The sequence below is a fragment of the Lolium rigidum genome, chromosome 5, assembly GCF_022539505.1.
Source record: "Lolium rigidum isolate FL_2022 chromosome 5, APGP_CSIRO_Lrig_0.1, whole genome shotgun sequence".
Taxonomy (NCBI): Eukaryota; Viridiplantae; Streptophyta; class Magnoliopsida; order Poales; family Poaceae; genus Lolium; species Lolium rigidum.
In genome coordinates this window covers 205,221,017-205,233,220 of record NC_061512.1, presented here as the reverse complement: position 1 = coordinate 205,233,220, position 12,204 = coordinate 205,221,017, and the positions used below count along the sequence as shown (strand labels likewise).

General features: G+C 49.1%; 2 protein-coding genes across 2 annotated transcripts; one reads left to right on the top strand and one right to left on the bottom strand.

The window, feature by feature from the left end:
* The first annotated feature begins 3,682 nt into the window (after window positions 1–3,682).
* On the top strand, window positions 3,683–5,152 carry LOC124658482 (desmethyl-deoxy-podophyllotoxin synthase-like). The gene is made up of 2 exons (XM_047196803.1): window positions 3,683–4,362; window positions 4,518–5,152. The coding sequence occupies exons 1-2, from the start codon at window positions 3,683–3,685 to the stop codon at window positions 5,143–5,145; spliced, it is 1,308 nt and encodes a 435-aa protein (XP_047052759.1). The 3' UTR covers window positions 5,146–5,152.
* Window positions 5,153–8,546: 3,394 nt separating this feature from the next.
* On the bottom strand, window positions 8,547–9,147 carry LOC124654887 (calmodulin-like protein 5). Its single transcript, XM_047193862.1, has one exon. It carries the CDS (start codon window positions 8,976–8,978, stop codon window positions 8,691–8,693), a length of 288 nt encoding a protein of 95 aa, XP_047049818.1. The 5' UTR covers window positions 8,979–9,147; the 3' UTR covers window positions 8,547–8,690.
* Between the last annotated feature and the right edge of the window lie 3,057 nt (window positions 9,148–12,204).

The window sequence follows — 12,204 nt, the reverse complement described above, 5'->3', positions numbered from 1 at the left end:
CGAAGGTAAGACCCCAGACCTATTCTGCCGGGCGTGGCATCGCCGAAGACTGCGCTCTGCTACTTTTATCCGTATCAACAGATACGAAGAAAAATCCTAACGGACGCGTTAGGTACTCGATAAATTTAACTGGGACTCGACAGAATGGTAAGACCTTAAGCGGCGCCTGTCGAAGTTTACACCGAGTATCCCGAAATCATGTCCAGGGACGTGATTTTGAAGTAGGTTTTTGCGGATTGCCACTAGAGCAGTTAACTAGTACCTGATCCGTCAGATGAACTAGCCCCAACTACCAATATCCCTGTACAATATAGAATTTTATGAGAAAAAGTATAAAAGTTAGAGCTTTCGAGTAAAAATAAACGAGTGGAGATTTTCCCGATTCTACGATTCAAGCAAAATCTCGGGGGCTACCGACATAGGCATCCCAAATGGGCCTGCCTAATATAGTACCCGGGGTTTATTGAAGGCCCACTACCCGAAGAATAAGAAGACTCGAGAGTCCAAGATGTATTTAAGGAAAAGATAGAGTTGTAATAGGAAGTGTTATTTGTAATCTGGCGGGATGAGTTAGAAACCATCCCGGACTCTGTAATCCTTGTATAGCACGAATCCCTCGGCTCCACCTATATAAAGGGGGAGTCGAGGGACGAGAAGATCATCGAATCATTGTCTGCAAACCCTAGTTTTCATATTCGTCGAGTACTTTTCGGCTGAAACCTTCGAGATCTACTTGCCCTCTACTTCTAACTAAACCCTAGCCTACAATCCATAGGCATTGACAAGTTAATCCCTTGTCATCCACCATAAAGCTATGCATTGAACACAATAATAATTGATTTTTTCGAAATGGAGGATTTTCCCGAGCTTCTGCATACAAATGATGCACATATATTTTTATTATATTATTGAACAAAGACTTAAGAGAGAGATACAAAGATCACTCGAAGCCACCATCCTATCAACATCGCTACACCTACCGATGAAGGGGGTAATCATGAACAGGACCAGTGCCTGATATCACACCAATGCACATCATCTAAAAACCGAAAATCCTCACCAAACCACCTATTGGCGAGTAAGAGCACAACCGGTCTAGCAAACCCTCAGCATGCACCAACGTACACACCGTAGAGGTCGCTACCTCCGTCTTCCGTGAACCCATCCAAGAGGGATCAATGCATTGACCTTTCCAGGGTGCCCTCGACGCCGCCATGACGCCAGATGGCGCCACCGTCCTGTGCGCGTCCATCATCCCACATTCATGATCGAGACCCCGCTGCACCATGCCGCTGACGATGGTAGATGGCATGTTCTCCCCTAGATCTGAGGTTTTCACGGAAATAATGTAGAGAGAGCCACCCCACCATAACTTCCTACGAGAAATACGACACCCACGAGCGTTGTCGTCGATGGTGGCATACACACCCGCTTCAGCAGCCGTACAACCGTCTCCCCCTCACCGTGGAAGGTGGAGGAGGCCACATCTCTGCGTGACCGGTGCCATGGCCACACACACGCCGTCCCGAGGCGCCCGCTCAAGATCCTCCGCCGAAGCCACACCTCGTAGCTATGATGGAGGGACATTCTACTGCCACCATCATTCCCCCGCACGGTCTTCGCCCCACTAGGATCCGACGGCGGCGGGAGGGGAGATGGGGAGGGTGGCGGCTAGGGTTCCATACATATAAATTTGACTAATTGGATAAATTTGGATAAATTTGTTAAACCGTGGCGAAGCACGGGCATTCAACTAGTTGATCTAGGATAAGAAGGATCTAAGCAATACCACCTGGGCACCTGATGTTTCCACCCGTTAACCTGGCTCTGGTATCGGCAACGATAGGGAGCATAGCTGGTGCAGCAGTGCGCGCGGCCGGCGCTCGATATGTTGCAGCTGCTTGCTGCACGAGTGGATCCAGGCCAGGGAAAAGAGCAGCTGGGCATGTGCGTGAAAGAGCAAAGGGAAAATGGGCAGCACACTGCTGGCTCGATGCGGCGCAAGCGGCGTAGAGAAAAAGGACAAAGGCGATCAAGAAGAAAGCTACCGCAGCGGCGAATAAATACAGTTACAATGATCTTCAAAATAATTGTTTTTGCTCTACGTTTTGAAGGATCAGATTTTGGGAGTTTAGCTATGCCTTCCGCAAATACAGAAGATGCATGTACTGATCATTGGTTGTGGCTTCTTCATTTTCTTATGTGTCAGTAGCTATATTCAGAATGTTTCAACATAAGAAAAAACGGTTTTTCTATGTCTCAGCTGAGATTTTCTTAAGTCCAAATCACTTACAAAAAGTGCCTGAGTTGCACTTTTCTATTAAAAAAGTGTAATTGCATTTTTCTGTCGGAAATGTGCAACTGGACCGAGTTGCACATTTCTTTAACCTACAGTTGCACTTTTCTAAGGTGATTGAGACTTAACAAAATCTCAGTCAACTGAGATATAACTGAGATATAGACACACCCATATCAAAAACCAACCCGCACGAACCACTATTGGGTGTAAGGCTAGCCATAGTGATAGTATCATGCACATGGAAAAGAATCCTATATGACCTGGGTCGTATGCCCCTGTCCGTGGACCAACTGCAGAGGGTGACAACTGGAAAATCGAATCTTACAGCAGGCGCCCCAATTTCTTCACTTCCTGTTCTAGCGACCAACTTTCTGCCTCAAATCGCGCTGCTGCAATGGTCTTGATCGCCATGTCGCGGAGACACCGGCGGTCACTGCTCTCCGCCGCCATCCACAGCCACACTCTATCTCCATTGATTGTTGCCTCAATCAATTTAATCTGAAACATCCCAGCGACCCAAGCATCTGCGGCTATCCATTCCACATGTGCTCATATGCAGCAAGCCGGTAGAGGCAAGAAGACGAGCAATCAGCCGGCGCTGCCGCGAGCAAGGGCGTTGAGGAGGCTTGCCGTGGACAACGGGGGAGAGCAGCGACCGCCGACAGTTCCGCAATACTGCGACCAGGACAATTACGGCGGCGGCGGCCAGGACAGAGCGTGGATAGCTGGAGAAGGTAACGGGAATTGAGGGTCGTCTGCTTTAAGATTCGTTTTGCCAGGTGTCACCCTCTGGAGTTGGTCCACGGATCAGGGGCGTGCGACCCAGGTCGTATAGGATTCTTTTCCCATGCACATTGGTCTCACAAAAAAGCTAAAGTGTAGTTAATTAAGGAGAAGAGAAGAGATTAGAGTAACATAGGTGGATACTGTATCATAGCGCATGTCATGAGAAAAGTTAATGTCAAATAAATCTTGTGCACAAATTTGCATTGAGATTCTAAAAAGCAATAAATATAGCATGACTATGATACTATTTCATGATACTAAACACTATAGAGATAGTACCATATAAGTATATGCAAGTATCATATGCATGAAAGTACTACATGATACTTACCACTATGGCCAGCCTAATGGCGGGTCTCCTTGTCTACGGCTATATAATGGAGTATAAACTCGAGGCATAGGGGAGGATACACTATGGATATGATGTACTACTACATTTATTACTCTGTCCTCTTGGCCACAATGCTAGTACTAGTTCCTCTCCTCCTCGTCAAGCTCACGCCAGGCAACCACAGCAAAAACCCACCACCGGGGCCATGGCAGCTGCCCGTGATCGGCTGCCTGCACCACCTCGTTGGCACCCTTCCGCACTACGCCATGCGTGACCTGGCACGACGGCATGGCCCGCTCATGCTGCTCCGTCTCGGTGAGATCCGCGTCCTCGTGGCCTCGTCAGCCAGCTCCGCTAGGGAGGTATTGAAAACCCATGATTCCATCTTTGCCACACGACCTGAGACGAGCACAATGAAGGCGGTGAAAGGGATCCGCGGCGGCATGGGCATCATCATGGCGCCGCAGGGCGAGCACTGGAGCATGGTTCGCAAGCTCTGCGTCAACGAGCTTCTTAGCGCACGGCAGATCCGCTCCTTCCAGGGCACCCGCGAGGCAGAGGCCGGGAGGCTCGTGGCGTCCGTCGCCCTCGCGTCGTCATCCCAGTCCCAGCCCGTGAACTTCGGCTCCCACCTCGCCACCTACCTCCACGACGTGGTCGTGCTAGCCGTTGTGGGCAACCGGATCACTGACCGGGAAGCCTTCATAGCGTGCCTCGACGATTCGATCAGGGCCACGGCCGGGTTGAGCCTCGCCGACTTGTTTCCGTCGTCAGGACTCGCCCGCGCATTCGGCGGAAGTAGGACGCGACGGTTGAAGGCGTTGTCCAAGCGTCTGAGGCATGCGCTGGACGGTGTGCTCGCGGAGCAAGGAGCGAGGAGGTCAGGCGGCCCCGGCGGCAACAGGGATGAAGACCTTCTAGACGTGATGCTGAGGATCCAGGCGGAAGGCACCCCTCTCGAGATGGGAACCATCCGCACCGTGATCATAGTATGTAAACCAGACATCGCCGGCGTCGACCAAACCTGTCGATTTAGGCAGACCTATCCGTACACGTGTTTGACAAGGTACTACTCCTTTCATTGCAGGATCTCTTCGCGGCCGGCATGGAGACCTCGACGACGACGCTCCAATGGGCCATGGCGGAAATGATGCGGAACCCAAAAGTGTTGGGCAGGGCGACGGCTGAGGTGCGCGCTACCCTCGCAGGGCAGAGCCGCGTGACGGAGAAGGCCCTACCAGAGCTGCGCTACATGCAACTGGTAATTAAGGAGACGCTACGGCTGCACATGGCCGCGCCGCTGCTCCTCCCACGGGAGTGCCAGGAGTCTTGCCGTGTCCTCGGCTATGACGTGCCCAAGGGCGCCATGGTGTTGGTCAATGCGTGGGCGATCGCCCGGGACACCGAAAACTGGGGCCCCGACGCAGAGGAGTTCAGGCCGGAGAGGTTCGAGGAAGCTGATGACAGCGCTGTGGTGAACTTTAAGGGGCAACACTTCCAGTTTTTGCCGTTCGGCGCGGGCCGGAGGAGTTGCCCAGGGATGATGTTCAGCCTTGCTGCCATGGAGCTTGCGCTGGCGAGCCTCCTCTTCCATTTTGACTGGGAGCTCCCAGAGGGCACCGTTCCGGCTGAACTGGATATGACGGAGAAGTTTGGGATCACGGCGAGGAAGAAGACCGATTTGCTGCTGCATGCCCGTCTTCGTGCGCCTCTTCCTCCTAATCTATAGGCTTGCAATTCCAGACAGACTGCTTCCATCTTACGCCATCTCGTCTCCTCAAGCAAATAATGTAAACTACGGTTACCTGCTTGTATACGCTATCGAATTATATGTGTATTCAGTATTTTATTTTTATCAAATTTGAGTTACAAACATGACCTCCAATATATATATATCCCACAAAAGAATATTCTGAAAGTGTATATCTATGCAATTTAATTATGTAGGGTTGGTACGAGTTCAGTTTGCTAGTTTCCCTTCTAAATTGTTTGTCCGTCTCATAAACATGTCTAAGATTTATCGGAATACAGAATCCTTGCTTGTGTATAATAAATGACTAGTTAAACCTGTGTGTAAATGTAATAAACATGAAAATTCATATACACAGAAAAACACTGTGTGATTATAAGTAAATATTTAGAGGAATTTCCACGAGAAGGGGTTCATACATATCTTGAATTCATGACAATCAACTTTCAAGAACTTATTTGTAATTAATATACCATCTCCTCTATTAAAGTACGGCGTAGTTCCTCATTTTCATCACGTAATACCTCACCACATGTCTTCCCCTTCCCCGATCCATGAGTGACCAGCCTTATTGAGCAATTTTCTTATCACAAACATGTGTCTAGCAACTCCTACAGACGCTGCCTTCGGCCCAACAATTATGCAAAATTTTCTCAAAGAGGGCCGTCCTTTCTAGATAAAGAAAACAATTAATCAACTAAAGGTTGAACGTGAAGATAGCGGACAAGAGCAAATACTAATAAAAAGAATCAACATTTCTTAATAACAATCTCATCTCACCCATCAAAGTTATCTTAACAATAAAGAGGGTCACCCAAATAAGTAAGCTATACTGACCATGAAAATAACTGTGATTTACAAGCATAATTTGGAGATTGGCTCTTCAATTTGGCATGCATTAGAGTAACTCTAGCTATTCTCGAATCAAGTACAATTGTCAGAATGTTTTTCTCAACAAATTTTGCAGAAAAATCATCGTTGGAACAAGTTTAATTCTTTGGACACCCTGAAAATCCTGGCACGCAAATTTGTTTAGAGCATACATGCATATAAAAAATACATATCGTAAGTTTGATTACATACCATCAGAAAAACATAACAGCGTGAAGCTTAGAGCATCTCCAGTCGCGTCCCCCAAACCGTCCCCCAAAGCGCGCCGGATTGAGCGTTTGGGGGACGTGTTTTGTTCGTGCCGCGTTTGGGGGACGTCGCTCCCCAGCCGCGTCCCCCAAACGCCGCCCCAAACATTTAAAATAATTTTTTTAACACATAAACCATTTATATCAAATGTAGCATATGAAAAAAAATGTTTTCGAGGATTGTTTTCAAATTAAATTACAACAAACAATAAAACAAGTAATCAAATATAATAAAAAGGGCTAGATGATACATCAAGGTGCCACGGTATTTCCTTTGATCCTCCACAAATGCTCAACGAGATCAGCTTGAAGTTGCTCATGCACATTGCTGTCACGGATCTCTGCGTGCATGACCACAAAATCAGCAAAATCTGCAGGCACCTCATGATCAACCTCCGCGAGAGGTCCTTGACACTCATAGGGACCAACATGTGACCTAACATGATTCTTGCGGTCATCCTCGATGATCATGTTGTGCATGATCACACAAGCCTGCATCACCTCCCACATTTGGTCGTGAGACCAGCTTAGAGCAGGGTACCGGACAATGGCAAATTGTGCTTGAAGCACACCAAATGCCCGCTCGACATCCTTCCTGCAAGCCTCCTGTCGTGTAGCAAAGTGAGAATTCTTCAGACCTGATGGATTCGATATTGTTTTGACAAAAGTGGCCCATTTTGGATATATACCATCGGCTAGATAATAGCCTTTGGTATATTGGTGGCCATTGATCTCATAGTTGCATGGTGGAGCATGCCCTTCCACTAGTCTGCTGAACACCGGAGACCGCTGCAACACGTTGATGTCATTGTGTGATCCCGCCATGCCAAAGAAAGAATGCCAAATCCACAGGTCATAATCTGCCACAGCTTCAAGCACCACACTGCAATATCCATGACGCCCTTTGTATATACCTTGCCAAGCAAACGGGCAGTTCTTCCATGCCCGGTGCATGCAATCGATGCTTCCAAGCATTCCAGGAAATCCTCTGGCAGCATTTTGTGCCATGATCCTTGCAGTCTCTTCCTCAGTTGGCCCTCTCAAGTAGTATTTGCCAAACTTTCCCATCACAGCTCGGCAAAACTTGTACATGCACTCAATGGCAGTAGACTCACTCATGCGAAGGTAGTCGTCCTGTGTATCGGCAGGTGCTCCGTATGCAAGCATCCTCATGGCGGCGGTGCACTTCTGAATGGATGAGAACCCGAGAACGCCTACAGCGTCGAGCTTGAGCTTGAAGTAGGGGTCGAACTCTCGAACGCCGTGGAGGATATTCATGAACAGGCCCTTGCTCATCCTGTACCGGCGCCGAAAATTGTCGGCATGTGTTGCCCCGTCGGCGAAGTAGTCGTTGTGCAGCATGGCATGCCCCTCCATCCTCTGCCGGGGCTTCGACTTCCTTCTTCCCGGCCTTGATCCTCCGCGGCGCGGCCTCTTCCTCTTCTCCGCCTCGGCGTCAAGCATGTCCTGGAGGGAGGCGATGATCAGCAAATGCTCCCGCAGGTCGTCGTCGAACGCTTGCTCGTCCTCCAGCAGCAGGGCAACCATCTCATCGTCGCTGTCCATGGCTAAAGCAAAATCAATGGTTAAAATTGCGCCGAGGCAGACGACGCAACAAACAGCGACCAATCGCGCCTACCTGGCAAGTCGTCGAGCACCTTCTGTGCGCGGAGGTGGGGCGGATTTGACGGCGCGTTCTGGGACGCGCTGGCGACGCGGCGGCGGCGGCACGACCGGCGGGAGCCCCAGCCGCGACAACGGTGCCGACTCGCAGCACAGATCAGACGCCCAAACGGCCGGGAAATCCAGCGGCGGCGGTGGGGTGGGAGGCGCGGGAAGGAAGGAGCGACGAGAAAAGAGGCGCGAACCAACGGTTTATGCAAATAGTCGCCGACATGTGGGAGCCCGCCTCGCTTTTCGTTGTGTCCGGCGTCCCCGGTGCGTCCCCTGTGGGACGGGGACGGGCTCGGGGCGCCGGACACCGTATCGGGGCGCGCCGGACAAAAAAGGGCTTTGGGGGACGCGGCTGGAACGCTTTTTTTGTCCGGCGCGCCCCAAATCGCTTTGGGGGACGGTTTGGGGGACGCGACTGGAGATGCTCTTACAGATCAGAACAAAGGCTCAAGATTAAAGGAGGAGAGCGCGAATTAACATCGACGGCAACCATGGCACGAGCCAGGCAAGGCGAGAGCCCGTCGGCCCTGAGTGCCACACACAGCAAACTGCAAACACACCATCATAGATCACAAACGCGCACGTACGGCGCACAGATTAGCAAATAAGTACACAAGAAATCGAAAGGGTACAGGGGTAGCAAGCAAGCGATCGACCGCTTATTCTAGCGTGGAGCATAGGTGGATGAAGTTAACAAGCGCTGAATATAGTCTAGTAGGCGACGATCCTGAGCCCGAGGCTCTTCTGCGCGTAGTCGATGAGGCCGTCGACCTCGCTGTCGTCGATGCAGCCGTCGCCGTTCGCGTCGGCGTAGTCGATGCCCCGCTTGCTCTTGTACCCCGAGAAGCGCGTCCGGATGGTGCGCATCGCGCACCGCAGCTCCTCGCGGTTGATCCGGCCGTCGTGGTTCACGTCGAACCGCCGGAGCCATTCCTTGAACTCGTCCACGGTCATGTCCCCGTCCAGCGACCGCGTCGCCATCTGATTCCTGATCGCCATCTCAACCTTGCAGAGAGCTACCTTGACCTTTGTCCGATCACTCGATGAGCAGGTGTATGTATCTGAATGTGCAGCAGCCTGTCCAGCCGTATAGCTCTTATATAGGCACGGCCTGCACCATTTACACGACAGAAATGGTTGCGTACTCCTCCAGGTTACATATGTTTATCTCGGTTGCGGCCTACATCATAGCTTATTTATCACGCGGTATAGATTCTACATATCTTTGATAGATAGGTTGTCGAATCGACAGTTCGACATGTATATGGCGCTGCTTTGATTGGGCCATCTATGCTCGTTGAGAGGAGCAAGAATCTGCACCAAGTGGCTCGAGAGAAAAAAGGAAGTTGAACAAAAGGCTGATATGCATTTCGGTGATTGATGTGGGGTGAAGAATCGTGCAAAGCTACGCTGGGTAAGCATTGCCACCCAATGTGGGAATATGCAAAGGGGCAATCCCTGCATCGAATTTCTACAATGGAAAGTCGGGGAGGATAGGCTTTTCAAAGATGGAACAAGATGCCAACTTGCCAAGGTCAGGCCTGAATTATTGTACAGGCCTGTAGAATTCTCCAATCCTATCTAAGTGTGTTTCTTTTTTCTCGTGATGCAGGAGAAATACCGAGTCTAATTTCGTTGTATTCATTCTTGTTCCTTGTTTTTGCGGGCGCTATTGATTCTTGTTGCTACCTAAGTTATGTTAGTGTTCACTCAAGTCGTATACCGATCGATTGCATTGTGATTCCATTTCGAAAAAAAAGTGGGGCTACGAGTGAGAAAAATATGACATCATCTAACTCAGTGGACTAGGAATTAGCCACACCCTTATAATAAGGTAAATTTTGAAGTGCTACAAAAAACGGGTGGCGGATCCAAATCATTTTGCTAGGGTGAGGCATGTTAGCGCAATATACTTGTTGTATTACCAGGTGGCCAAAGGCCACAATATATAGTACATGTACAGGTGCACATATGCAGAAAGCCCCCTAATATATGGTGAAACTACAATAGACAAATATATACATCTAACACCCCCCGCAAACTCATGGTGGATCCACAACACTGAGTTTGGATAGTAAGAAATCATGCTGCGCTCGAGTCTGTGCCTTCGTAAAGAAATCCGCCAACTGCAAATCTGAAGGCACATAATGAACCGCAACAACATCATCCTGTACATGTGCACGTGTGTAAAAAGCATCAACACCGATATGCTTGGTCAGCTCATGCTTGACCGGATCACGTGCAATACGATAGCACCTGTACTGTCGGACAAAAGTGGAGTGGGTGTCGTAACGAGACCCCAAAATCTGCAAGCAACCACCGTAACCAAGTCACCTCAGCAATCAACAAAGCCATAGCCCGCAACTCAGCCTCAACACTCGAACGGGAAACTGCGACCTGTTTCTTCGTCTTCCAAGCAACAAGCGAACCACCAAGAAACACACAGTAAGCAGAAAGCGAACGACGATCCGTAGGATCACTCGCCCATGTAGCATCCGAATAGCACTGGAGCTGGAGAGAGCTGGAACGGGGAAAGAAAAGGCGACGAGTGATCGTGCCACGAAGATAACGAAGAACACGGAGGAGATGACTATAGTGAACAGTGGTAGGAGCTGAGACAAACTGACTCAGAATATGAACATGATAAGAAATATCAGGACGAGTGACAGCAAGATAAACAAGACTCCCAATAAGATGGCGATAACGGGTGGGATCAGGAAGAGGATCACCATCAGTAGGACGAAGCTTAACATTAAGCTCCATAGGAGTATCAACTGTGCGCTCATCCCCAAGAGCAGCACGAGCAAGAAGATCCTGAATGTACGTTTCTGAGAGATAGAAAAGCCATCAGAAGTGGAGGAAACCTCAATGCCAAGAAAATAGCGAAGAGGACCAAGATCAGTCATAAGAAACTGATCACGAAGACGAGCCTTGACGAAGGCAATATACTCAGGATCATCACCAGTAATGATCATATCATCAACATAGAGAAGAAGAAGAGTACGTCCACGAGGAGAAGTGTGAACGAAAAGTGCTGGATCATGAAGACTAGGAGAGAAACCAGCAGCAGTCACGACAGAGGCGAAGCGCTCAAACCAGGCACGAGGAGCCTGTTTGAGACCATAGAGAGAACGTCGAAGACGACAAACCATTCCATCGGGAACAGAATACCCGAGGAGGAGGCTGCATGTAAACCTCCTCACTCAACTCGCCATTAAGAAAAGCATTCTGAACATCAAGCTGGGAGACAGATGATGGCGTGTATTTCACACGTTCGTTGGGAACCCCAAGAGGAAGGTATGATGCGCACAGCAGCAAGTTTTCCCTCAGAAAGAAACCAAGGTTTATCGAACCAGGAGGAGCCAAGAAGCACGTTGAAGGTTGATGGCGGCGGGATGTAGTGCGGCGCAACACTAGAGATTCCGGCGCCAACGTGGAACCTGCACAACACAACCAAAGTAATTTGCCCCAACGAAACAGTGAGGTTGTCAATCTCACCGGCTTGCTGTAACAAAGGATTAACCGTATTGTGTGGAAGATGATTGTTTGCAGAGAAAACAGTAAAACACGTATTGCAGCAGATTTGTATTTCAGTATTAAAGAATGGACCGGGGTCCACAGTTCACTAGAGGTCTCTCTCCCATAAGATAAAAGCATGTTGGGTGAAAAAATTACAGTCGGGCAATTGACAAATAGAGAGAGCATAACAATGCACATACATGTCATGATAAGTACAGTGAGATTTAATAGGGCATTACGACAAAGTACATAGACCGCCATCCAACTGCATCTATGCCTAAAAAGTCCACCTTCAGGTTATCGTCTGAACCCCCTCCAGTATTAAGTTGCTAACAACAGACAATTGCATTAAGTATGGTGCGTAATGTAATCAACAACTACATCCTCGGACATAGCGCCAATGTTTTATCCCTAGTGGCAACGAGCACAACACAACCTTAGAACTTTCTGTCACTCGTCCCAGGTGTCAATGCAGGCATGAACCCACTATCGAGCATAAATACTCCCTCTTGGAGTTAAGAGCAAAAACTTGGCCAGAGCCTCTACTAATAACGGAGAGCATGCAAGATCATAAACAACACATATGTAATAACTTGATAATTAACATAACATGGTATTCTCTATCCATCGGATCCCGACAAACACAACATAGAGTATTACGAGATAGATAATCTTGATCATGTTAGGCAGCTCACAAGATCCAACA

Bases quoted from the DNA above. Each gene is read 5' to 3' on its own strand.
- LOC124658482 (XM_047196803.1), top strand. From the start codon at position 3,683: ATGCGTGACCTGGCACGACGGCATGGCCCGCTCATGCTGCTCCGTCTC. The intron at 4,363-4,517 runs AGGCACCCCTCT...TCTCTTCGCGGC, and splicing joins ATGCTGAGGATCCAGGCGGA to CGGCATGGAGACCTCGACGA.
- LOC124654887 (XM_047193862.1), bottom strand. From the start codon at position 8,978: ATGGCGATCAGGAATCAGATGGCGACGCGGTCGCTGGACGGGGACATG.